Raw genomic sequence first — 26,779 nt, forward strand, 5'->3', positions numbered from 1 at the left:
TCTGTAAACATGACCTATATGAAGTGGTCCCCGATGAGAACATCACAATCAGGACCAGAATGTAGACCAGACGGCGGCGTGCTGCAGCTCACCTGTCGGTATCTGGATATTAGCCGGGAGCTGTGTGGACGCGGCCTGCGGCAGCCGGGGATTCACAGTGACCGGCTGTGGACCCGCCGCCCTCGGTACAGTTATCACCACAGTCCTTCCCGGGGTTGTGGCCTGGTTCATGGAGGCCACCTGGCTCAAAGCTGCTTTCGTTACCTGTGGTTGGCCGTTAGCAATCACTCGCCCCGGGGTGGCCACCTTCGATACCACCATGACAGATGGAGAGGAAGTGTGCCGCCCTGGGACTGGAACTGTAGAGGTGGTAGGTTGGTGGCCATGATTAGCGTGGAGGACTTTAGGAGGGGCAGGGACAGAGTCCCCCTTTGAGACACCTGCAGCAGAGATGGGTCCTGTTGCCCCGCAGGACTCCAGCTTTTGGGCTTCAGCTACCACTTGACTTGTGGCCATAATTATATCTGAATGGGAAAAACAAGGTGATTTTAATGCGTAATCCAAAAATGTGAAATATAAAAGCAAAAGTTTATTGGTTTCCAAAGTGATATAACTTCATGTAATGATATATTAACTCAAGCTGTTCCCTGGTTAAAGCATTACAACTAATGAACAGTAAACACAATGTTTCACAATTATTCAGCTAACTAAGTTAACCTTCCTAACTCACCTCACACTTTACTGAAATGACTAGCTAGCTAGCTCGCAGGTAAGCTAACTTTATAGCTAAAGTTAGCCACGCTAACAAGAGCTAGCCGCTAGCCGCAACGTTAGAAGTTGAGTTTTAAACTCCTTCCTGTGTGTTTTGTTTGGTACATGATGAAGATGTTTTATGTGTGCAGACTTACTAACTAGCGTCACGTCTTTCAGCTTCATGTGAGACATAATAAACTAGCGTCAGTTTAACGTGACACAATAATGAGCATCGTGAGTTCATGTTCAATAAACGTCGCGTTCCGCTGCCACATTTTGACCGGAAGTTGTTGTAATTTCATCCAAAGGAACACACTTTAAAAGTGAAATAATAATCGTTAGATGGAAACATCTCTATCATAAATCATATCTACCGAGCAGCAGGCTCCAGGAGAGCTCACCTGGTGGAGGCGCTTTCTGTGGCAGCGCGGTACCTGAACTCACCACAGACTAGTGCTGCGTTTGAGGGTCACACAGGAAAGATGGGCACCGTGATCAGCGACGGCTGGTTAAACAAGATTAATACATGATTTTATGGATAATGAATGAGATAATGAATGGGATATATTCATGTCCCATTCATTGTTACTAACTTCATTTCTTCCCCGGACTCCTTGTGCTTTCTTGTCTCGCAGGTAACCATGCAGCGGGGTTTCTGGATTGTGGTTTCGTCCGGTGCCTGCTTGACACCAGCTGCTACCATCATTAATTAATTCCGTCTGTACGAGGGACTGACGAGGCTTAGTGACAAAGTGGCAGCCTGGAGAATTACACTTGTCGGTCACTGCCAAAGACATCAAGAACTCCCAGCAAGCATGCTGATGCTGCGGGAACCAACGCACGGGCATCGATCACAGGGACGTCCCACACCAACATTCATGGACGTACTGAGGACAGATGCTGGACAGTGCTGGCGAACGAGCCAGATGTATAGACGACTGAGATAGCTGGAAGCTCCGCTGGAAATCCCGTCTGAGGACGACCCAATGATATCAATTCTGATAGTTGTATTATCACTCTTTTACATTCACTACTATTGGTTTTTGTTATTAGTCCTACTTGTATTAGTTATTACAGCTGCTGTGCTATTATTGTGGTTGCTTCTCTATCTATCTATCTATCTATCTATCTATCTATCTATCTATCTATCTATCTATCTATCCCCCAGCCGGTCTCGGCAGATGGCCTCCCACCCTGCGCCCGGTTCTGCTCCAGGTTTCTTCCCACTAATCAGGGAGTTTTTCCTGGACACAGCGCGCTTGGTGGATCGTGTTGGGTCTCTAAACTATGTTATACGGTCTAGACCTGCTCTATATATAAAGCGTCTCGAGATAACTTCTGTTATGATTTGATGCTATATAAAAATAAATTGAATTGAATTGAATTTTATTACGATATATGTGATTTGGACATGATATATGGACATAATCTGATGTAATGTAACGCTATGTGACGTAGGCTTTGACCGGGTAAAATGAAACACAGACGTTATTTCCGCCAGCACTCAGCATTCATAAAACTCCTTGGACGGGTTAGAAAGTTTAGTATTTTTCTTATTTATGTTGTTTATATGGTGACTTCTACTAACACATACTTGCTGAAATACGGTATACTTCTTTTAGAGTTTCAGAACTCGTCAATCAATAAAATAAGTAGCCTAATCATTAGATTAATAAGGTAATAAAGTCTGGGAAGAAAAGCATAGCATTTACGGGTATTGATCTATATAGAAAGTATACACAATATACTTATTTTCTTTTCTACAACGATGTTGAACATGTCAAGTGTTCAAATAAATATATGAGCCAAAAAATGTTAGAAATTGAAGTCGACAGAGTGTAACATAAAAAATACTTAAGTTCTCCTAATGAGGTGGAACATTCACTTCTGACAGCACTCCAGTTTATTCAGTCACCTTCATTCCTGCTGTAGAAAGTGGAACTTTAGAGCATGGGATTGGAAATATCTTTTTTTTTAATTTTAGAAAATATAAGTACATTAACAGTTCATACATACAAAAACTGCACATTTCAGGGGTACATTTATAAATTAAACAATAAAATAAAATAAATAAAAAATATACATCTATATAAAGAAAAAGTACTACAAATTCAGAATAAATGATCTGTCCATAAGAAATGTATCAAATTCATAATCAGTTTGAATTATTCTTAAGATTCTTATATTATTCTTAATAAAGCATGGACATATCTCCCTGAGGAAGAGGAGGAGGAGGAGGAAGAAGGGCAACCAGGCGGTGTATTGAGTTACTCTACTGCCCCCTGCAGGAGACAGATGTGTCCTACATATAGCTACACATCTGGCTGTTTCAGCTCTGAGAGGTTAATCACTGCATGGGGACTCGTTGTCTCAGGGTGATCATGGGATCAGAACCTTTCTGCCATGAGCTGAAACATACTGAGTGCTGTTGATGAGGACATTTTTATAAAGTTATAAAGTGAAATGTGTTTTCATCAAGTTCAGTTTAGGAAAAAAAGGAAAATTCTCTTTACCTGCAAGTCAGAGAACCAAGAAAGCAAAGAGACCCCTCTGACATCATCAGTCAGGGATGATACAGGTTTCTTAGTGAACCACAGTTGTTTGATAAACCTGGACAGGGGTTAGAATAGATCATCCAAATCTTACTGTTGCTGCTGTGACTCCTTAAGCCGGAATTAAAGAAATAACACTAGTACTTCTGTCACTTACTGTATGTGCACGGCTGAGTGCAACACTAAGACGGCCTTTGAGGAGAGAATATAGGAAAGAGTGCACCATTATCCCCGAATGATCCGTCACACTGACACGACGACGGAGGAGTTGTTGGAGAGACAAAGGGGTGCAGCAAGGACGGGGTTACGACAGCAGGAACTATTTAGATGTGGTGGGACGACACGATCGGTGTCCAGTTTGTTGGAAGCAGACTGAGGTCTTAACTAGGGCCGTCTGTCTGTCTGTCTGTCTGTCTGTCTGTCTGTTTGACTGTCTGTCTGTCTTTTTGTCTGTCTGTCTGCCTTTCTGTCCGTTTGTCTGTCTGTCTGCCTTTCTGTCTGTCTGTCTGTCTGTCTGCCTTTCTGTCTGTTTGTCCGTCTGTCTGTCTGTCTGTCTGTCTGTTTGACTGTCTGTCTGTCTTTTTGTCTGTCTGTCTGCCTTTCTGTCCGTTTGTCTGTCTGTCTGCCTGTCTGTCTGTCTGTCTGTCTGTCTGTCTGCCTTTCTGTCTGTTTGTCCGTCTGTCTGTCTTTCTGTCTGTCTGTCTGTCTGTTTGACTGTCTGTCTGTCTTTTTGTCTGTCTGTCTGCCTTTCTGTCCGTTTGTCTGTCTGTCTGCCTTTCTGTCTGTCTGTCTGTCTGTCTGCCTTTCTGTCTGTTTGTCCGTCTGTCTGTCTGTCTGTCTGTCTGTTTGACTGTCTGTCTGTCTTTTTGTCTGTCTGTCTGCCTTTCTGTCCGTTTGTCTGTCTGTCTGTCTGTCTGTCTGTCTGCCTTTCTGTCTGTTTGTCCGTCTGTCTGTCTTTCTGTCTGTCTGTCTCCCCCGTTTCAGTGCTGCACTAATGTACACACACACCTCTACACACAACAAACAGCGATATCCATCTGAGAATAACTAATAATAATAATTAATGTTGAATATGAAGAATGAATAATGTTGTGGGATTATTCCTTATTTCATGGACTATTTAGTGATTTTTATATATATATAAAAATCCCTAAATAGGATTTTAGGGATATATATATATATATATATCCCTAAATAGGATTTTAGGGATATATATATATATATATATATATACACAAAACATTTTTAAAAATGAAGCATTCGAATAGTGATTTGGAGGTTGAATACCATGGTAACGGTCGGAGCATCCGGGTCAGCCCTAGTCTTAACTCCTGACCCCAATAACTACCGAGCTAATAATCCTACAAATCTCCAGTCAAATTCAATTTCAAACATTTCAAACTGAACACTGAGATGACCAATAGAAATATCTTTAATAGAATGTCCTGACATTAAATTACTTTTACATAAGAAAAGTAATTTAATTACAAATTAATTACAAGAGAGAGAGAGAGAGAGAGAGAGGCAGGCTCTGGGGACTGCAGATTCAAATAACAGCATGGAAACTCAACCCATATCAAATCCTCTGTTCTAATCACACTATAAATACAAAGTACATAGTTTCAACATCACACTTGGAAATTAAAGATGCACTCCACAAACTTACCATTCAACCTGTAAAAACAGTAGTATAATGTTTTCTGTGGCTCTTAAAGGGTTTCTTTGGTATTTTTCATCCTGGACTCTCTACGTATAATCTCATATTTCTGTGTCTAACTGACTAATAGGGACAACATCGGAAACTGGTCCAGTATTGAGGGTTAGAGCGCTGTAGATGGCAGCTGCTCACAGGCTGTAATACGGTGCTATTGGGGCAAGCTGGCACCATCATTTACATCCACTAAATGTGCTTGTTTTTACCATTACAGGCTCTGATTGTTGTTATAAATGTCTGACAACATTAAGGAAAGAGTCTCGCTCAAGGAAGAAGTCTCCTTCTGAAATCTGGTTAGGTGACGTGTTGCTGGAAGTTAACGGTGGAATGTGGAATACATCCATGGTGGAAACGTGAGTATTGTGTTGTGATGGAGTACAAATTAGCGTAGCTTAGTGTTAAAGGTCCCATATTATGCACATTCTCAGATTCATACTGGTATTTTGTGTTTCTACTAGAACATGTTTACATGCTATAATGTTAAAAAAAAACTTTATTTTTCTCATCCTGTATGCCTGAATATACCTGTATTTACCCTCTGTCTGAAACACTCCGTTTTAGTGCATTTCAATGGGATTGCGTTGCTAGGCATCAGTTTGGGTTCATGTTTACTTCCTGTCAGCTGATGTCATTCACATACACTGCAACAGGAATAAACTGGGACACATTTAGAATGTTTATGTTTAAAACCGTGTAATGGTCTAAATACTGTATATTTGTGACATCACAAATGGACAAAAATCCTAACGGCTTGTTTCAAACGCGCAATTTCTGAATACAGGCACACATATAAGCACTTAAACCTGCTTTATAATATAAAAGACCTGAAAATCTCACTTTTTACAACATGGGACCTTTAATTAAAAGATTTACAATGTCACGGCTGAATATTTAGATGATTTCTCACAATGTGGATGAGGTCTGTGAATCCTTATTTCTTTGAGCCAGAGTATACAATTATTCAGATTTCACAACCAGACTTCTCCTTGAGCGGTACTTGGACACAATAACAAACAGACGCGATCAAGTGAAAGGCCAGAAACACATGTTATTTCTCTATAGGGTCCCTTCCATCATGTTGTCAGACTGATAATAACAATCTGAGCCTGTCAGAGGCAAAGACAAGCACTTTTAGTGGACGTAACGTCACACTGATGCTGCTCACTGACCTCACAGCTCGGGTTACAGAGTTCTCCCTCAATACTGGACCAGTTTCAGAAAGTCTTGTTCCCATTAGTCACTTAGACACGAAAACATGGGAGGATAGGTTCTAGGTTAAAAAAAAACATAAGTTACAGGAGCTTTATCAAGTATGAGGAAAATAACCCTGATGATGACGTCATCAAGGTTATGTGTGGAATTTGGACAAATTTAACCAAAAGTTGCATCAGAATTTCATAACAGTTGAGTGTGTTGTTTAAATGTGATTAAACCTCAGCCACACAGTCCTGATGAAGAAGACTTACAGAGTGGAACTCTCAATAATACTCAAGGATGTTATTATAACTTTGATTGTTGCTTATTTAGGGCTTTAATGAAATAATGGTATCGGTTGCATCAGTGGAGTTGAAGGATTGACCCATACTATGGATTAAATGTCTGGATTTCAGCGCTGATGCTTCAGTTTTGACCACTCATATCTCTTATGAGTCCTCCAACGTTGTGGATGTGCAAACAGTGAAGCGCTGGACTGTACCTTCCCCTTTTCAAATGTCAACACGTCTTGTGCTTCTCTGTTTTCTCATTGAACTATTAGAACTTTATTTAACTGACTGGTTTCATACTGTCCCGTTTTTCTCTATCTGTGACCCCCCAGCAGGTGTAAGACCAACTCCTCGTCTTCAGCCAGAGACAGACCAGTGTCCAGGGCTGTGTGCGCATCATTCTGATGCCTCACTTTCTTCCTCTTCCCTGCTGTGAGCTCCTCTTCCTCATCGCTGCTTTCACTACTGTGCTGCCTTTTGGCCGACGTGATCGGATCCTCCTCTTCCTCGGAGTGCAGTTTGTCGGGGTCCGGCAGGGTGCTGGCGTCAAATTCGTCTTCGCTTTGGTTGGCCAGGTACGCATGCACTTCGTCCTCCTCGTCAGAGTTGCGTCCGTGCTGCTTGCTGGCCTCCCTCCTGGCTTCCTTCTCCTTCAGCCTCTTCTCCCTGTGTTTGGCTTTCACTTTGCGACTGTACTCCTGCTTGTCAAACGCCTGGTCCTCGCGTTTCAGCCTCTCCCTGGCCTTCTCCATGTTGATTCCTGAAGCCCCCTCCTCTTCTTCCTCCTCTCCACCGGTCACAGCACGTTGGACTGGAGGCCACAGCTGCACGGCCTCTCCTTCTTCGCTGAAAGCCACTTTGGTGTTGACCTGGAAGTTTCTCTTAAGGGCCTTTTTGGCTTCTTTGAACTTTGTCTCTTTTTCCATTTTCTTTTTGGAGCCCTCGGCAAGTTCCTCAGAACTCTCCTCATCCCCCGAGACATTGAAGACATCCTTTCTTTTGACTGTCAGCAGGTCCAAGTCTTTCAGATCATCGTCATCCTCACTGTCATCTGCACCCAGAAGAAGCATCTTGGACCGATCCACCTCTTCTTCCTCATCATCATCACCTGAACCTTCGGACTCTGAGCTCTGGCTGTCCTCATGAGGAGCGTTTCCCTTCAGCTGGGCCTTAAAGCTCTTCAGCTCGTCCTCTTCTCCGGACTGCTCCTCCTCCTCTCTCTGGCCTCCTTTCTCAGCTCTCTGTGCCTGAGCTTTACTTAGGAAGCGCACCCTCGGAGCCACGGCGAGGCCCAGAGAGTGAGCGTACTCCTGAATCTGGAGCTTAAAGACGTCAAACACCTCTTTGTTCTTCATCAGGTAGACGGAGCGCAGGTAGGACATGAAACACCTCTGAGCTCTCTCCTTCTGCTCCTTCTCCTGGGCCAGGAAGGCCTCCAGCTTCTGCTGAACACTCTGCAGTTTGTCTGGATTCACCTGGAATCAATCAGAAAACAAGATGAATGAATACAGATGTTGTCTACCACTCTTTTATTGTTGGAAGTAACACTCAAATCTATACGTTTGTATTGTAATTAAAGACATCCTGGGGACTTTTTGACCACTAGTAGTGCTACAGAGTAATAATTTGATGAGGGGTACTTATTTTGTTATAGTTGATGGTTATTTTGCTATCATCAGCGCGTCCAGGACGCTGATAATGCTACATTACGAACAACAAATTCATTAAACAGCTCTTACTTCAGTGTACTGGTAGTGTAGGACTCCACTGTTTAGAATACCTCTACACACTGATCAGGGTCTGAAATTAGTACCCGCCACCCGCCAAATTGTTGGCAGTGGCAGATAGAATCATCAGGCCACCTGCCACTTTGGCAGGCAGGGAAAACGCTAAGGATGTCCCATTGTCCCGCTGGCCGAAAAAAATATGATCGGGGAGGAAGAAAATTTTGGAACCAATTTTGGACGAGAGTTGAAAGAAAAATTCCTTCAATTACATTAGAATGATCGGTGATGAAAATTACTGTACGTTTTGTGTAGCGTACCGTTATTATTAAACCTCCGTGAAATACACGCTACGGTGTAATTTGAACACTGTAATTTACCATGTATATAATGTTTTTCATGTAAAATATATCGAACATTGAATTACATCAGATCTAAAATGTAATTCATTTAGCGCAGAGATTTCAAATTGTGGCAGATACAATTTCTGAGTGGCAGACAAACAAAAATACTTACCTGCCACAGTGGCAGGCAGTGAAAAAAGTTAATTTCAGACCCTGATACTGAATTCATGTTAACCTGGAGTATAAACTATTAGAATACCATTACATACTGATGAAGTAATTCATGTTAACCTGTAGTCCAGAAGGACTCTACTGTCATCATTCTGTTCTCTTCCCTCTGCTGCTGATGTGACCAGACTGCTGCTAGAGATGAGAGGCTGGTTGGTCTCAGCCTCTCATCTCTAGCTAATAGGGCTGAGCTGTTATCTAGTCAGCCTTGTGTAAACACACAGAGCCCCATTCTGAGCCGGGTTTCCGAGTGCCGTCTTTTTATATTTATATATATATATATATATATATATATATCAAATTATATAAATATATAATATATATCAAATTATATAAATATATATATATAATTATATATATATATATAATTATTATTATCGTCAACCACACAAGATGTGTTTGTTAACAGATGAAACACTGCACAACATGAGACTAATATAAGTAAGTAAACTACAATGTTATGGATTTAGATCAAGTGCCATCACATTTATGAAGAATTATCTTTTATGCAGAACACAAAGGGTGTATTACAATGGCAGCATGTCTAACAGTAAAGGGCTTAACTGTGGCCTGCCGCAGGGCAGCTGTCTTGGACCTCTCCTGTACTCCATCTTCACAAATGACTTGCCATCTGTATTGCATAAAACTAGTATACAAATGTACGCCGATGATTCCACACTGTATTACGCAGCAAATACAGCGGAGACCAAGTACTATCTTTAGACCTAAACTTGGTCTTTGATTGGATAAAACAAAATAAGTTGGTACTAAATATCTCAAAAACCAAATCCATTATTTTGGGATCTAGTCATAAGCTGTCATCTATGCCCACAATGAATCTCTACTTGGACAGTGAACAGCAGGTGGATAAGGTCACATTACTGGGACTAACTATAGACAATCAATTGTCATGGGTAGAGCACATAGACACAATTGTCAGGAAAATGGGAAATGGTATCTCCATGGCAAAAAATGCCTTCCGTATGTTCCAGCACACATTCTGGGAAAAAGTAGTTAAATCTTTAAGTTTAAGCCACCTGCACTATTGCTCACCTGTATGGTCTTCTGCACTGAAAAGCATACTGCGGAAACTACAAATTGCCCAAAACAGAGCTGCAAGACTTGTGTTACACTGCCTCATGAGAACGAACACAGACAGCATGCATCATAAACTGTCATGGTTACCAGTAGAGAAAAGACTTGCCTTAAGCACAGCGACATTCTTTAGTAACAGCATTTATTCTACTAAACCCGAGTTTTTATACAGTCAAATTACCAGATGCAGGGACGTTCACAGTCATTTCACTAGAACAGCAGGTGATGGCCAAATCATGTTACCTCACCCAAAATCGAATGCCTTAAAAAAGACGGTCATTTACCGCGCCATCACTCACTGGAATAGCTGCCCTCTTCACATCCGTCAATCCTCTAACAAATCCTCATTCAAATACTATCTACGAATACATTACTTAAACAGCTGATCGATAGTCCAGTGTTGGTCATGTATGGTTTTCTTTGGTTTTTTTTGTTCCTTTTCCCCGATGATGGGCCTTGAGGCTAAACAAAAATTGTGGAAGATTGTGTATGAATTTGAAATTTATATATGTTTGAAAATTTGAATGTTATTAGTGTAACACAAATGTGATGTTGTATATAGTATGTATGTGATAAATTAATGTACATGATTTCGGACCCCAGGAAGACTAGCTGGTGCCATTGGTATCAGCTAATGGGGATCCTTTTTAAATAAATAAAATAAATAAATACATATCTTTCAATCTAGTGTTAAAGGTCCCATATTGTAAAACGTGAGATTTTCATGTCTTATTATAAAGCAGGTTTAAGTGCTATAAAAATACTGTTAAACTACCAAAATGCTTAATATACGGAGAGACACACACAGCCCGCATTCAGAAATTGTGAGTTTGAAACAAGCCGTTAGGATTTCTGTCCATTTGTGATATCACAAATATACAATATTTAGTCCATTACACGGTTTTAAATGTAAACATTCTAAATGTGTCCCAGTTTATTTCCTGTTGCAGTGGATGAGAATACCATCAGCTGACAGGAAGTAAACATGGACCCAAACTGTTGCCTAGCAACGCAATTCCGTTGAAATTCACTAAAAAGAGCGTTTCAGACAGAGGGTAAATACAGGTATATATTCAGGCAGACAGTATGAGGAAAATAAAGTTTTTTTTGAACATCACAGCATGTAAACATGTTCTAGTAGAAACACAAAATACAAGCATGAACCTGAAAATGAGCATAATATGGGACCTTTAAATATTAGAATTTTTAGTATTAGAATGGATTCTGCGCAGGCCTGGCTCATCTCCAACGAGCCTTTTATTACATGTTATTACCTCCGCCTAGGCCAAAGGCCTAGGAAGGAGGTTATATTTTCACCCGCGTTGGTTTGTTGGTTTGTTGGTTTGTTGGTTTGTCCGTTTGGACGACAACTCCAAAAGTCCGCTATGGATTTGAATGAAATTTTTTGGAGGGGTGGGGTGTGGCACAATGAACAATCCATTAGATTTTGGTGGCGATCCGGATTCGGGATTTTTTTTTAATAACTCTGCTCAGCCTGTGCATTAACACCACAGGCTTTAGGACATGCGCAGTGTAACTGATGACGCGTTCATGCAGCTCTCTCCTTCTGCCAGCTTTCCTCACGGTTTACTTCGACCAAGGCACACTTGGTGATTGTTGCAAAGAGTGACGACAACGCTTTAGGTGGATTTTATTTTGTTTCTGACCACCTCCACTGAAGCCATTTTACGATGCTCCGCTATGCTGCTCCGCGACTACAGCTGATCTCAACATAAACAAGCGACGTACATGAAACCTGCATTGGCGGAGGTCTGCGCTCTGCGAGTGCACTTCTAGTTATTGGCTGAAATACCATTATTGGAACAATAGCAATAATTACATTCTCTCACTAATCAGACAATATTATATCGCTGCCGAAATCATGCATCCCTAAAAAAAGTTCTCACACTAACCACTTAAAGGTCCCATATCGTGCTCATTTTCAGGTTCATACTTGTATTTTGTGTTTCTACTAGAACATGTTTACATGCTCTAATGTTAAAAAAAACACATTATTTTCCTCATACTGTCTGCCTGAATATATACCTGTATTTACCCTCTGTCTGAAACGCTCTGCTTTAGTGCATTTCAATGGAATTACGTTGCTAGGCAACAGTTTGGGTCCATGTTTACTTCCTGTCAGCTGATGGTATTCTCATCCACTGCAACAGGAAATAAACTGGGGCACATTTAAAATGTTTATGTTTAAAACTGTGAAATGGTCTAAATATTGTATATTTATGACATGTTATATGGACAGAAATCCTAACAGCTTGTTTCAAACGTGCAATTTCTGAATGCGGGCTGTGTGTATTTAACAGTATTTATATATCACTTAAACCTGCTTTATAATATGAAAAGACCTGAAAATCTCACTTTTTACAATATGGGACCTTTAAAATTAGTATTTCTTTGTACTGCTCGGCACTGAAAAAAATTACATTTAAAACGATTCAATAGCAACAATCTCTTTTTATAGTGTGTTTCCTAACATATGATGTATAAACTAATTCATCTTTATATTATGCACTTTATAACAGGACAGAACCCCCATGCTCTCTGGGTGTGGTCATGTTGTATAACGGAGCTGTATGAACTGTATAATGCAACATACAGCCTGAACATGACCTCAGCTGTAACCAGTGTACAATGCATTAATTACACTGTGTGTGTGTGTGTGTGTGTGTGTGTGTGTGTGTGTGTGTGTGTGTGTGTGTGTGTGTGTGTGTGTGTGTGCGTGCGTGTGGTGATGCTGGTCTCACCTGGATCTTATTGATGGGGACCTTCTTCTCCTGCAGCTGGCTGACCATGCCCCTCTCCTCTGAGGGGAGCAGCAGCAGCAGGGCCTGCCCCCCCTCCTGGTACCTGGCGGTCCGGCCCACCCGGTGGATGTAGGTGTCCGCGTCCTCCGGACAGTCGAACTGCAGCACCCAGTTGACGGCGGGGAAGTCCAGGCCTCTGGCGGCGATGTCCGTGGCGAAGAGCACGGCGTTGTTCTTCCTCAGGAAGTCGTTGTAGACTTCCACCCTCTTCATCTGCTGCTGCTTGCCGTGCAGAGCCAGGACGGGCATGCCGGGTCGGAGGCGGCAGAGGGTCCGGAACAGGTACTGCACCTCCTTGCAGCAGGCGAAGAAGACGATGATCTTCTTCCTCAGGTGGCTCCTGATGAAGGAGTAGAGCATGTTGACCTTCTGCTGGAGCTCACACACCACGTAGCTCTGCTCCAGGGTGGCCGGCGTGCTGAACTTGGCCTTCTCGTGGACCCACACGTACTCCGGGTCTTTGAGGCTGAGCCGGGCCAGGTCTTTGACCGACTTGGTCTGCGTAGCGGAGAACAGCAGTGTCTGCCGGGACTTGGGGAGGTTCTCCACGATAGCGTTGATTGTCTCCGCGAAGCCCATGTCCAGGATGCGGTCCGCCTCGTCCAGGACTAGCATGTGGAGGTCGGAGGCGTGGAAGGTGGACGTCTCGTCCATGTGCTGGAGCAGCCGGCCCGGGGTGCAGATAACGATGTTGGTCCGGTGGATCTTCTCCGACTCGTTCTTCAGGTCCTTCCCGCCGATGATGAGCCCCGCGGAGAACTCGTGGTTCTTGCCCACCTTGCGGAGGACCTGGAAGGTCTGGTAGGCTAGCTCTCTGGTGGGGGATATGATGAGAGCGCCGAGGCCGTCCACGGAGCTCCATTGCTGCCGGTAGAGACACTCCAGCACCGGGATGAGGAAGGCTAACGTCTTCCCGGAGCCGGTCTTAGCGGCGCCGAGGACGTCTTTACCGAGCAGAGCGAAGCGGATGGTCTGTCTCTGGATCTCCGTGGGCTGCCGGTACTGGGCTCCCTGGAGACCCAGCAGGGTCTTCTTGGAGATGGGGAAGTCGGAGAACTTGACGGCGTCCTTGGACTGGATGTCTCCGTACCTGCTGACCAGCCGCTGGATGTACTCCCGCTCCACCTGCCACTCGGGCTTCTTCTCCGGTCGGCCTCGCTTCACCTCTCGCTTCGTCTTGTTGTACTTTTTCTTCCATTTCTCGAAGTCTTTGACGGGGTCGACGCCGTCTTTCATCTTCGCAGGTTTAGGTTTCTTCCCGGAGGAGTTAGCGCCTTTCTTCTCCATGATTTCAGATAGAAACAGAACAAGAAAACAACACAACACGGCGACTGTTGCTGCTGCTGGACAGCGTGGAGACGAGACGGAGGAGACAGCTTCCTGTCGCATGGAGCACGACGTCATCATCACGGGACATTTGGACTCCAGATTATTTTGCCCTCAGGTTTACCTGTCAGGTACTTTGTACCTCCTGAATCTAAATGACTACTAAACAGGAGCACTTGAAACATTTATCTCTTTGTCTTATTATTTTATTTTCTGTCATATCATATTTTTTGTGACCCTTCACAGCTTTATTCCGTCTGGACTTTTAAACTAGTTTAGTCAATCAACAGAAAATGAACTCATCATATCGTCATTCATAGTTTTGAGGGGTTTTTTGGGTTGTTTTTTTCAGAAAAAAAATCCAAAATTGGGTTCTAGCTTCTCAAATAAAAAAAGATCTGGTTCCCTCAGATGATAGTGATAGTATGATAGTAAACTAACAATATTTAGGTTTTGAACTTTTGGTTGAAGATGTCACTTTGGGCTTTGGGAGATTGTAATGGGCATTTTTCCCTATGTACTGACATTTTATTGACTAAATGTCTGATTGATTAATCAAGAAAACAATCGACCGATGAATTGACAATGAAAACCAGAAGCAGAACCATATACTGGACATTAGTTTAGAGCTCTGTCAAAGATAATAAATAATACCACTCCCTGAAAAAGTAATGAAGTAAACAATATAATACATACATAATATAATTAGATCAAATTGAACACCTATTCATTATTTTACACAGAATTTATGCAATGCCTAAAATTATATTTCATCAATTAACAGAGAGGAACAGAGAGCAAATATAACCAAATGTCTTCAAGAAGTAAATATTTAAGGATCTGTAAGGAAGCAGGTAAAATGTTTTATTGTCTCAACGATTTGCTGTATATGATATGATTTGATGTGAGTTGCAGTGATTGACAGCTACTTAGAGACAGCTCGGCTCTGATTGGTTGCTTTTGTTCGGGCGCAGTGGAATCTTGCAAATGCTATTAGGAGCACGAGGAGGCCTGATGGTTTTTTCACAGATTATCTGTCTCATGTACTATGAGATATGTATATATGACAGTTATTTTTATTAAAGTTTAAAGCTTTAAATGGAGACGTTTGAAAAAAATTACTGATCTGATCTCTTTTTTTTCACAGTTACACAGTCAGAAAAATACAACATCAGCATCAATCTGTCACGGCTTTTTAATTCACAAAATAACAAAATGGCATCTCGAGAGGACATTCTTACACATGCATAACAACATGTATGAGTATCCAGTCGTCATTTTAAAATACTTTATCTTGAAAACTGTTGGACTGTATAGAAAACCATGCAGTCAGATAATGAGCTGTAGCCCCCAGCCAGGTCCCAAGAACAGCTTCAGGAGTCCACCGTTAACCGCTAAACATCAGCATGACGTTCATGCATTCTGGACATGGCACATTGAGCAGCCTCAGCCTGAGGTCTGAGACCCATGGTGGAGATGACTAATGGCAGGATTGGGCAATATGACATTCTGTATATACCAGGGGTCAGCAGCCTTTACTATCAAAAGAGCCATTTTAGGCAAAAACAAAAAAAATCTGTCTGGAGCCGCAAAACATTTGAGCATTGTGATGAAGGTAACACAGTTTATAGTCTAAGTATATAGTATATAAGTATATATAATAAGTATCTAATGTAGTGAGGGCCAAAGTGCAAATGTATTACGGAGTATTAGGGCCACATTGAGGAAAAAAAAATCTTAGATTTCCAGAATAAAGTCATAACTTAACGAGAAAAAAGGTTGTAATGTTACGAGAATAAAGTCATAACTTTACAAGAAAAAAAGTCGTAATATTACGAGAATAAAGTCATAACTTAACGTGAAAAAAGTTGTATTATTACGAGAATAAAGTCATAACTTAACCAGAAAAAAGTCGTAATATTACAAGAATAAAGTCATAACTTTACAAGAAAAAAAGTCTGAATATTACGAGTATAAATTCATAACTTTACGAGAAAAAAAGTCATAATATTACGAATAAAAAGTCATAACTTAAAGAGAAAAAAGTAATAATATTACGAGAATAAAGTCATAACTTTACGAGAAAGAAAGAAAAAAATTACAAATTACTACTTTATAATATTCTGATTTTATTCTCATAATATTACGACTTTTTTCTCGTTATATTATGACTTTATTCCCGATATCTCCGATTATTTTTTTTGCCTCAATGTGGCCCTAATACTCCGTCGTACTGTCGTGCCATACACCTACAACAATGATAAATAAAAATAAAATGTAAAACAAAAAACAGTTATTCATTTCCATTTTTAAAAATCCACAAGGAGCCACTGAAGAGGGGCTGAAGAGCTGCATGTGGCTCCGGAGCCGCAGGTTGCAAAACCCCTGGTATAAACACATACATACAGAAATGTGCCAACTGTTGAAGATTTTGCCATACGGTTGATACTTTGGTGGCTCTCCCTTTAGTATTTCTGGGGGGAATTAGGACAATGTGGGCAATGTTGGAAATCACAGACATTTTTTGAATCAATGTGATGCAGTACCTTGATTTCGTTTTCAGGTATTTAATTCAATAGATTAGACAACACAACAAGATGCTAATGTCTGTTTTTGGCTATCAATGGTTTCTCCATTGGATTTCTAGGAAATATACTATATCACAATATAAAATGACATGTACCGTGATAAAAGACTGTGTCTCTATTTCATATTATAGGTCCCATATCGTGCTCATTTTATTTTCCTCATACTGTCTGCCTGAATATACCTGTTTTTACCCTCTGTCTGAAACGCTCCGTTTTAGTGCATTTTAACGGAATTGCAACGGAATTACGTTGCGAGGCAACAGTTTGGGTCCATGTTTACTTCCTGTCAACTGATGTTATTTACATACACTGCAACAGGAAATAAACTGGGACACATTTAGAAAGTTTATGTTTAAAACTGTGTGATGATCTAAATATTTTATATTTGTGACATCACAAATGGAGAAAAATCCTAACGGCTTGTTTCAAACACACAATTTCTGAATACGGGCTGTGTGTATTTCTCCGTATACTGATCGTTTTGATAGTTTAACAGTATTTATATAGCACTTAAACCTGCTTTATAATATAAAAGACATGAAAATCTCACTTTTTACAATATGGGACCTTTAATAGAAATACTACTGCTAGCGTACCTCAAATTTAGGATCCCATGATCCCCTGCCAATCCCTGCACAGATGGATCTATTTTATTTTACTGTAATGATACTACTGTCTGAAATGTATGTGGCAACTGTAAGCGAAGTATAAAGTAAGACTAACATCTCAGTCACCTACTGTACGTAGAGTAAGATATTCTGAGTATTCATGTCTGCTCAGTTTGTTGACTTCTTTCATGCTGAAGTGAAACTGTTCTCCGTTTGAGAAACAGTCGCTGATTTGTGTGCAAAAAGGTTGGACAACCGTGAGTTCAGTCCATGAGTTCCTGTTTTATTCGGATGAGGGTGGGGGGGTGTCGTCCGCCTCGGCCCTCCCTCCGTAGAATGTATTCACTAAACTGGGATGAGTCCACTCCACCACCACATGAACCTGTGATCCAGAACCCTTTCTGCTGTAACCGCTCCAACACCTGCAGTCACACATAAACCAGAAGAATCCGTCAGACATTTACACATCGTTTCAACAAGAGCTTGGAAAACGAGATGGATCTTGTTCAACATTTCGTGGCTCTATTTGAAGTCACTGTGTAGATTTTAAAAGGAGGGACCACCACTGCATGAGTCACACTGGGACTGAATGGGCTAAAAGCAACACATTTGGCGGCACACATTTTCACTAGGATTGTCTCATCTTTCTGAAAAACATACTGTATGCCATGAGTGTAAAGCGAAAGAGAAAGGTTAAGAAACATGTGGTAATTTGTAAATAATAGTAATAATCCACAATTAAAACCTCGTACTATATTCATTCATGGAGCTCTCCAAGTCACTGCATGTCCCAGAACACTGTCCGGCACATATTTCAGAATAAAAGCCTTGTGTTAACAAATGAAGGAATTCTGTCCACAGAAAACAATGCTTGAGGGCTTTTATTTTGAAATGAAAGCAGGAAGTGTTGATTTAAAAATAAGTCTGTACTTTTTTTTCATCTCCGTAACATATTCTACAGATAGAGATCAAAACTGTAGTAATCTTGCTGGTATGATGTCAATATACTGTCAATAGGTCACCTTCACTGTCTGTGACATATTCTACAGATGTCTAGACATGTAAACTGTAGTAATGTCGCTGATATGATGTCAATATACAGTCAATAGGTCACTTTCACTGTCTGTTGTTGCTGTGAGACGCACGCGGCAAAAATAGGCGAGACCTCTGTTCTCTAGAAGAGGCGCAGCTTGTGACGTGTCTCACGCGAGCAGTGTGGCTGTTCTAACCTGTTAACACGGACGCCAAAATAAAAAACAACAGGTAACACAGCCGCCACACGCTCCTGACGTTCCTGGTGTGTCCGGGCTGTAACTCTAAAGATGCTATATACAGACGTAGGCAAAGTTGTTGGTAACGTTCCGTTAAAGAGAGAAAAACCCACAATGGTCACTGAAATAACTTGAAACTGACAAAAGTAATAATAAATAAAAATGTACTGAAAATGAACTAATGAAAATCAGCTGTTGCTTTTGAATTGTGGTTCAACAGAATCATTTTAAAAAACAAACTAATGAAACTGGCCTGGACAAAAATGATGGTAGCCCTAGAAAAGATGTAAAATAATGTGACCATAGGGACATATTAAACTAAGGTGTGTCCTGTAATTAGCATCACAGGTGTCTTCAAACTTGTAATCAGTCAGTCTGCCTATTTAAAGGGTGAAAAGTAGTCACTGTGCTGTTTGGTGTCATGGTGTGTACCACACTGAACATGGACCACAGAAAGCTAAGGAGAGAGTTGTCTCAGGAGATCAGAAAGAACATTATAGACCTTCATGTTAAAGGTAAAGGCTATAAGACCATCTCCAAGCAGCTTGACGTTCCTGTGACTACAGCTGCACATATTATTCAGAAGTTTAAGGTCCATGGGACTGTAGCCAACCTCCCTGGACGTGGCCGCAAGAGGAAAATTGATGACATATTGAAGAGACGGATAATACGAATGGTAACCAAAGAGCCCAGAACAACTTCCAAAGAGATTAGAGGTGAACTCCAAGGTCAAGGTACATCAGTGTCAGATCGCACCATCCGTCACTGTTTGAGCCAAAGTGGACTTAATGGAAGACGACCGAGGAGGACACCAAATCATAAAAAAGCGAGACTGGAATTTTCCAAAATGCATATTGACAAGCCACAAAGCTTCTGGGAGAATGTCCTTTGGACAGATGAGACAAAACTGGAGCTTTTTGGCAAGTCACATCAGCTCTATGTTCACAGACGAAGAGATGAAGCATCCAAAGAAAAGAACACTGTACCTAATGTGAAACATGGAGGAGGCTCGGTTATGTTATGGGGCTGCTTTGTTGCATCTGGCACAGGGTGTCTTGAATCTGTGCAGGGTGCAATGAAATCTCAAAACTATCAAGGCATTCTGGAGCGAAATGTGCTGCCCAGTGTCAGAAAGCTTGGTCTCAGTTGCAGGTCATGGGTCCTCAAACAGGATAATGACCCAAAACACAGCTAAAAACACCCAAGAATGGCTAAGAACAAAACATTGGACTATTCTGAAGTGGCCTTCTATGAGCCCTGATCTAAATCCTATTGAACATCTGTGGAAGGAGCTGAAACATGCTGTCTGGAGAAGGCACCCTTCAAACCTGAGACAGCTGGAGCAGTTTGCTCACGAGGAGTGGGCCAACATACCTGTCGACAGGTGCAGAAGTCTCATTGAGAGTTACAGAAATCACTTGATTGCAGTGATTGCCTCAAAAGGTTGTGCAACAAAATATTAAGTTAATGTTACCATCATTTTTGTCTAGGCCAGTTTCATTGGTTTGTTTTTTTAAATGATTCTGCTGAACCATAATTCAAAAACAATATCTGATTTTCATTAGTTAATTTTCAGTGAATTTTTATTTATTATTACTTTTGTCAGTTTCAAGTTATTTCAGTGACCATTGTGGGTTTTTCTCTCTTTAACGGAACGTTACCAACAACTTTGCCTACGTCTGTATATCACATCATTCAGAATACAGCCTGGCTGTATTGAATACAGTTAAACACAAACAAACCAAAAGAAAGGAGGTGAGAACCAAAAAGAAGTGTGTGGGGGCTCTAGTGTTAGCTCTATGGTCAAAGCTTCTTTAGTGTTTTAGTGCATTTTCAAACATCACAGCGCCGCAGATGGATGACACAAGCTGATATGCCTCTGCTCTCATGAACTTTTTTCTTCATCATTACAGCACTATAATTCACCATGCCTGCCTTGTGCAGTCAAAGACATTTATTAGACCACCTCACACAGTGTGACATGCAGTAAACTTACACAGTCTAACAACGCCTTCGGTAAATGCTAAATGGACTTTACACATCAGCTCCTTTCTAGTCCTCTGACCACTCAGAGCTCTTTACACTACATGTCAGCATTCAACACAAGCGTGAGCAACAGGACGCTGACTGTCTTTGACTTTACGGCCACAGGTGGCACTGTTAAAACGCAGTTTCTGATTCTTATATTGAGCCCCTTTAAAGAGATATAGCAGTAAAGAAGTAGTATGATGGTGTTTTACTAATGGCCAGAAGGTGGGGCTATTGATGCCATGCTTACTAATATTTCATGCTCATGGAGAACTTGTTTACCAAGCTTCATTTTATTAAGTCAACAAGCTGTAGAAATATTATTGCCCCCCCTGTGGGTAGAATTTTATGAGATGTTACAAACTTGCACGTTAACTGCAATAGGCTACATCTTCAAACGTTTGGTAACCAATTACAGACAAATGGGAAGTCTGTTCAGGGTCATTTAAATATGGTATGTTGATGACGATTAGATGAAATATGTGCCAAAAGAAGCAAAAAATGTGTTTACCAATAAAAAAAAAATGGCGGACAAATTTCATGAGCGCAAATCAAGCCCCCAGGAAAAGCGCCGGTCGTCGATCCCGACTTTCGTAGTGTCCAAACGGCGGTACTGCAACTTCCGTGTCAGTCACGTGATGCCATTGGGCCCAAAAATACTTTTCCCCATAGATTTACATTGGGAAAAAGACATCTGTAACTCAGCGGATGATTTTTTTTGAGGTGAATGAACTCCCCAGTATGAACACTCTAATAGCCCTTATTTAAAATATAAAGTTTTTAAAGTTGTAAAATGCACTAAAAGCTGAATCCAGAGTTATTTCCCTTCCTCCGTTCATGTGAGACCCAGACCGAGGCTGGAGCGCAAGATCGTGACGACAGCGTGACGTTGGGACCCCAAGTCAAGTCATGTGACCGAGCGGATGCTACTCCGCGAATCATCTCGGGCGCTACTCCACCAAGATCCGGGTACTTTTCAAGACGGAATTAGAGCCATTTAGGCTTCATGCGCCACTGAGCAGTTCTCATAGGAATGACCTGGGCCCCGCCTCCAACGCTGTATCCAGTTCTTTTAATACATTCATGGCGCAAAGGGGCGTGGCCTATATCAGTCAAATCAGCATCATCATCAAATACAGAAACGCAACAGAAAACGGCTTGTGTTTCATTTGGTTGTGTTTTCTAAACGCTGTGCACGTGTTTAATCTTCACGATAAAATCATTACACGTTCTCCAAAGGAGGAGGTTTATGATGGTATACACCCCAAAAATAGTACTAGCAGTTTTTATAGTTACGTGTTACCAGTGAGAATGCGAAAGAAGAATAAACAATCATGAATCTGTTGTGTACCTCTCTGATTTACTTGGTATAGTCTGCAGCTCTTTTGTGTGTGAATGTGCTGCTAACAATAGCTGAGAAAGAGGCCCGGGGGTCCAGGGTCACTCTCATTTTCTCAGCCTCTCTGGCCTCAAACATCAACTACTTCAGAAGTAGTCCATTAGTTTCTCTCTCCCTCCCCTCCCTACCCAAGTGAACAACAAGGTGACATTATCTCAGTTTGCCCTCAGGAGTGCTCTGTTCCTCTTACTGCGTCTGTCACGCTGATATTTCCCCTGAGACAAAGATAGACAGACATACAGTTGTGAAATGTGTCAGCCGTCAATTCATCTCCACACAAGAAAGTCATTAGCTGTGTTTCCATTCAGCTGTCAAGCACATTTTAGGCAAAGTCTTGACATGTCGCATAAGAAGAAATGTGAATTAGGTGCGTTTCCATCAGCTGGTTTGGAGGGAATAAACTAGGGTTGGTGCTTTATGCTACAGGTCTGTAATCCACCAGTAAACAGAGGAGATAAATTACAGGTTACACACAAGTCTCCAGGTCTTCAGGAACTTATTTCACTTGGTTCAAGTTTGAATTATTATTTCATGTCAGTGAGTATTAGCCATGTTTCATGTTGTCTGGTGAGGAACACAATATACAGACGTAGGCAAAGTTGTTGGTACCCTTCCGTTAAAGAGAGAAAAACCCACAATGGTCACTGAAATAACTTGAAACTGACAAAAGTAATAATAAATAAAAATTCACTGAAAATTAACTAATGAAAATCAGATATTGTTTTTGAATTATGGTTCAGCAGAATCATTTAAAAAAACAAACTAATGAAACTGGCCTAGACAAAAATGATGGTAACATTAACTTAATATTTTGTTGCACAACCGTTTGAGGCAATCACTGCAATCAAGTGATTTCTGTAACTCTCAATGAGACTTCTGCACCTGTCGACAGGTATGTTGGCCCACTCCTCGTGAGCAAACTGCTCCAGCTGTCTCAGGTTTGAAGGGTGCCTTCTCCAGACTGCATGTTTCAGCTCCTTCCACAGATGTTCAATAGGATTTAGATCAGGGCTCATAGAAGGCCACTTCAGAACAGTCCAATGTTTAGTTCTTAGCCATTCTTGGGTGTTTTTAGCTGTGTTTTGGGTCATTATCCTGTTTGAGGACCCATGACCTGCAACTGAGACCAAGCTTTCTGACACTGGGCAGCACATTTCGCTCCAGAATGCCTTGATAGTCTTGAGATTTCATTGCACCCTGCACAGATTCAAGACACCCTGTGCCAGATGCAGCAAAGCAGCCCCAGAACATAACCGAGCCTCCTCCATGTTTCACTGTAGGTACAGTGTTCTTTTCTTTGTATGCTTCATTTTTGCGTCTGTAAACATAGAGCTGATTTGACTTGCCAAAAAGCTCCAGTTTTGTCTCATCTGTCCAAAGGACATTCTCCCAGAAGCTTTGTGGCTTGTCAATATGCATTTTGGAAAATTCCAGTCTCGCTTTTTTATGATTTGGTGTCCTCCTCGGTCGTCTTCCATTAAGTCCACTTTGGCTCAAACAGTGACGGATGGTGCGATCTGACACTGATGTACCTTGACCTTGGAGTTCACCTCTAATCTCTTTGGAAGTTGTTCTAGGCTCTTTGGTTACCATTCGTATTATCCGTCTCTTCAATATGTCATCAATTTTCCCCTTGCGGCCACGTCCAGGGAGGTTGGCTACAGTCCCATGGACCTTAAACTTCTGAATAATATGAACAGCTGTAGTCACAGGAACATCAAGCTGCTTGGAGATGGTCTTATAGCCTTTACCTTTAACATGAAGGTCTATAATGTTCTTTCTGATCTCCTGAGACAACTCTCTCCTTAGCTTTCTGTGGTCCATGTTCAGTGTGGTACACACCATGATGCCAAACAGCACAGTGACTACTTTTCACCCTTTAAATAGGCAGACTGACTGATTACAAGTTTGAAGATACCTGTGATGCTATTTACAGGACACACCTTAGTTTAACATGTCCCTATGGTCACATTATTTTACATCTTTTCTAGGAGTACCATCATTTTTGTCTAGGCCAGTTTCATTAGTTTGTTTTTTTAAATGATTCTGTTGAACCACAATTCAAAAACAATATCTGATTTTCATTAGTTCATTTTCAGTACATTTTTATTTATTATTACTTTTGTCAGTTTCAAGTTATTTCAGTGACCATTGTGGGTTTTTCTCTCTTTAACGGAACGTTACCAACAACTTTGCCTACGTCTGTAAATATATATCCGGGACAGCAGAAATCAGTCATGTGAGTTAAATGTTCGCTACGTCAGAACTTATTCAGTAAAGGAGTTTCCATATCACATTTAGCGCATCAACTCTTTTTTGACAAAGGCAAAAACCACCTCAAGCGAGAGTTTTTTGACAACTGAGGAAGTTTTTATCAAATTTTACCGTTTCCATACAGCTTTTCTAATGCCATACTTCAAAACACGGCTGACACGGCTTCTCAACATTTTCAATATATTAAAGTGCTTTTTGCCTGAATATTGACACATACTTACTGAAAATTCAAGTAAAACACATTTCCCATCGAATGATAGGTCGTGACATCCTAGTGATCCAACCTGACAGAGTTTGGGAGGATCTGCAGAGAAGAATGGCAGAAAATCCAAGGTGTGCCAAGCTTTTCACGTCATACCCAAGAGGGTTAGGGTTAGGATTAGAACATATGAGGCTGTAATCGCTGCCAGTACTGAGTTAAAGGGATTGTTTGTAACTTCTTACACGTATAAATCAATGCGGGTCGGTGTCCCATGCGCACTCGCGTTTGGCTACGCTGTTCAGACTCAGACTCCAACACATCTACATGGAAGCACTAAAGTTCTATCTAGTGAAGCCCGTCTTGCAAAATAGTGTTGGCCGTGGTCGGAGGACGCGGGGGAGACCGTAGCTTTGGTCTCCAGGGCCGGAGTCTCTGTTGTACTCTGCTCCTCTGCTCCTCTGCCTGCCTGCTTGCCTTCACTCACACACCGTGCTCGTTCTCGCTCTTTCGCTCCACTCTCACGTGCATGCGCGCACACTACACACTACACACTACACACTGCAGAAGAGTTAGTTTAGCTCTGAGAATATCTAGTGAATGTACAGAGGACGTTTGTGCAGAAATAAATGCTGCAGCTCCTCCAGACCAACAGAGGTTTCCCGTGTCTTGTGAAATGACGGGGCTCCGCAGCGGGAAACGTTATCGTCTACGACCAAAACTCCAGTGTCTCCCCTGTTCCCTCCGGCCACGGTCGGGAGGCTGAAGCAGGAAAAGCCGACACTAGGATCAGCATTGATTCATGGAGAGACCTTCGTCTGGTCAGCTAACATTACTGCCAAGCAGGTGAAATATAGAGTGATATTGTGGTTTTAGCTGACGTGTGTCGCCTCACTGTTTTGAGCGATGCTCGTTCATGTCTATGTAGAGCGAGCACAAGCGCGAGCCCGGCGCTGACTTTCGTTGACTTAGCGGCCACAGGTGTCGCTGTTAACAAGCAATTCTGATTCTTACATACAGTCCCTTTAAGGGTTAGGGTTAGAACATATGATGTGGATTTTTAAAAATGGAAATGAATAACTGTTTTTTGGTTACATTTTCATTTTTATTTGTCATTGTTGTAGGTCTATGGTACGACGGTAGGACGGAGTATTAGGGCCACATCGAGGAAAAAAAAAAATTCTGAGATTTTGAGAATAAAGTCATAATATTACGAGAATAAAGTCATAATATAACGAGAATAAAGTCATAAGTTTACGAGAAAAAAAATCGTAGTATTATGAGAATGAAGTCATAATATTATAAGGTAGTAATTTTACATGTTATTTTCTTTTTTTCTCATAAAGTTATGACTTTATATTCATAATATTATGACTTTTTCTCGTAAAGTTATGACTTTATTCTTATAATATTACGACTTTTTTTCTCGTAAAGTTATGACTTTATTCTCGTAATATTACGACTTTTTTTCTCGTAAAGGTATGACTTTATTCTCGTTATATTACAACTTTTTTCTCGTAAAGTTATGACTTTATATTCGTAATATTATGACTTTTTTCTCGTAAAGTTATGACTTTATTCTCGTAATATTATGACTTTTTTTCTCGTAATATTATGACTTTATTCTGGAAATCTCAGATTTTTTTCCCCTCAATGTGGCCCTAATACTCCGTAGTACATTTGCACTTTGGCCTTCACTGCATTAGACTTATATACTAAATTATATACTTAGACTATAAACTGTGTTACCTTCATCACAATGCTCAAATGTTTTGCGGCTCTGGACAGATATATATATTTTTTTGCCTAAAATGTCTCTTTTGATAGTAACGGTTGCTGACCCCTGCTGTAGATCAACATTTCAACGCCTCTCGCCCTCTTCGGGGTTTTTTATTAGACGTCAAAGCAACTGACGTATAAATAGTGAGAAAGTCTGCACAGGGCGGGTGGGAGAGAAAGGTTGGACTGGCCAAACAGATACAGGACTTCCACCCAGGAGACCGCTGTTCCTGCATGTCTGCTGTTAAAAAACTGGCTGTAAATTCAGATAAAAGTGGGACGCTGGCCCTGCTCCACACAGATACCTGTTTGATCGAGTAACAGTAACTCTCAACTTCTCTCTTCTCTCTCTCTGTCCCTCATTTCTCCTCCTTGTCCTTTCTTTTCACTCAGGCTTCTCTATGCTGGACCGTCGTCTGTCCTGGGATCTTCTCTCTCTCCTGGCTGTCGGTTCCTCATTCCAGGTGTTTGGATCTGGATCTTCATCCTCCAAACTCAGCCTCTCCTCTTGCCTCTGTCACCAGGGCTGGACTGGCCATCTGGCATACCAGGCGTTTTCCCGGTGGGCCGACGTCCTTTTGGGCCGACGTA

The 26,779-nt window shown here is 41.4% G+C and overlaps 3 protein-coding genes across 12 annotated transcripts in view; all 3 read right to left on the bottom strand.

The window, feature by feature from the left end:
* The window catches only part of LOC141768531 (transcription initiation factor TFIID subunit 4-like), a 32,482-nt gene extending 30,941 nt beyond the window's left edge, over positions 1–1,541 (bottom strand). The window contains exons 1-3 of one of the 6 annotated variants that reach the window (XM_074636915.1): positions 1,347–1,541; positions 1,155–1,209; positions 93–524 (exon numbers count right to left, since the gene is read on the bottom strand). In XM_074636915.1, coding sequence (XP_074493016.1) covers positions 93–516 — 424 coding nt within the window. In that variant the 5' untranslated portion in view covers positions 517–524; positions 1,155–1,209; positions 1,347–1,541. Of the gene's footprint in view, positions 1–92; positions 525–730; positions 865–908; positions 1,074–1,127; positions 1,279–1,346 lie in introns of those variants that run through there. The other 5 variants (XM_074636918.1, XM_074636914.1, XM_074636916.1 and 2 more) reach the window with 5 other exon arrangements.
* Positions 1,542–4,719: 3,178 nt separating this feature from the next.
* Positions 4,720–14,132, bottom strand: ddx10 (DEAD (Asp-Glu-Ala-Asp) box polypeptide 10). The gene is made up of 2 exons (XM_074636901.1): positions 12,657–14,132; positions 4,720–7,978 (listed from the first exon to the last, which is right to left on the bottom strand). Exons 1-2 carry the CDS (start codon positions 14,121–14,123, stop codon positions 6,818–6,820), a joined length of 2,628 nt encoding a protein of 875 aa, XP_074493002.1. The 5' UTR covers positions 14,124–14,132; the 3' UTR covers positions 4,720–6,817.
* A 1,934-nt stretch (positions 14,133–16,066) lies between these two features.
* LOC141768526 (BTB/POZ domain-containing protein KCTD1-like) overlaps positions 16,067–26,779 on the bottom strand; it is a 28,917-nt gene continuing 18,204 nt past the window's right edge. For 3 of the 5 annotated variants that reach the window (XM_074636905.1, XM_074636904.1, XM_074636906.1), the window contains exon 5: positions 16,069–17,660. In XM_074636905.1, the coding sequence (XP_074493006.1) occupies positions 17,502–17,660 (159 nt within the window). In that variant the 3' untranslated portion in view covers positions 16,069–17,501. Of the gene's footprint in view, positions 17,661–26,779 lie in introns of all 5 variants that reach the window. The other 2 variants (XM_074636902.1, XR_012594083.1) reach the window with 2 other exon arrangements.

The sequence above is a fragment of the Sebastes fasciatus genome, chromosome 5 (genome assembly GCF_043250625.1).
Source record: "Sebastes fasciatus isolate fSebFas1 chromosome 5, fSebFas1.pri, whole genome shotgun sequence".
NCBI lineage: Eukaryota > Metazoa > Chordata > Actinopteri > Perciformes > Sebastidae > Sebastes > Sebastes fasciatus.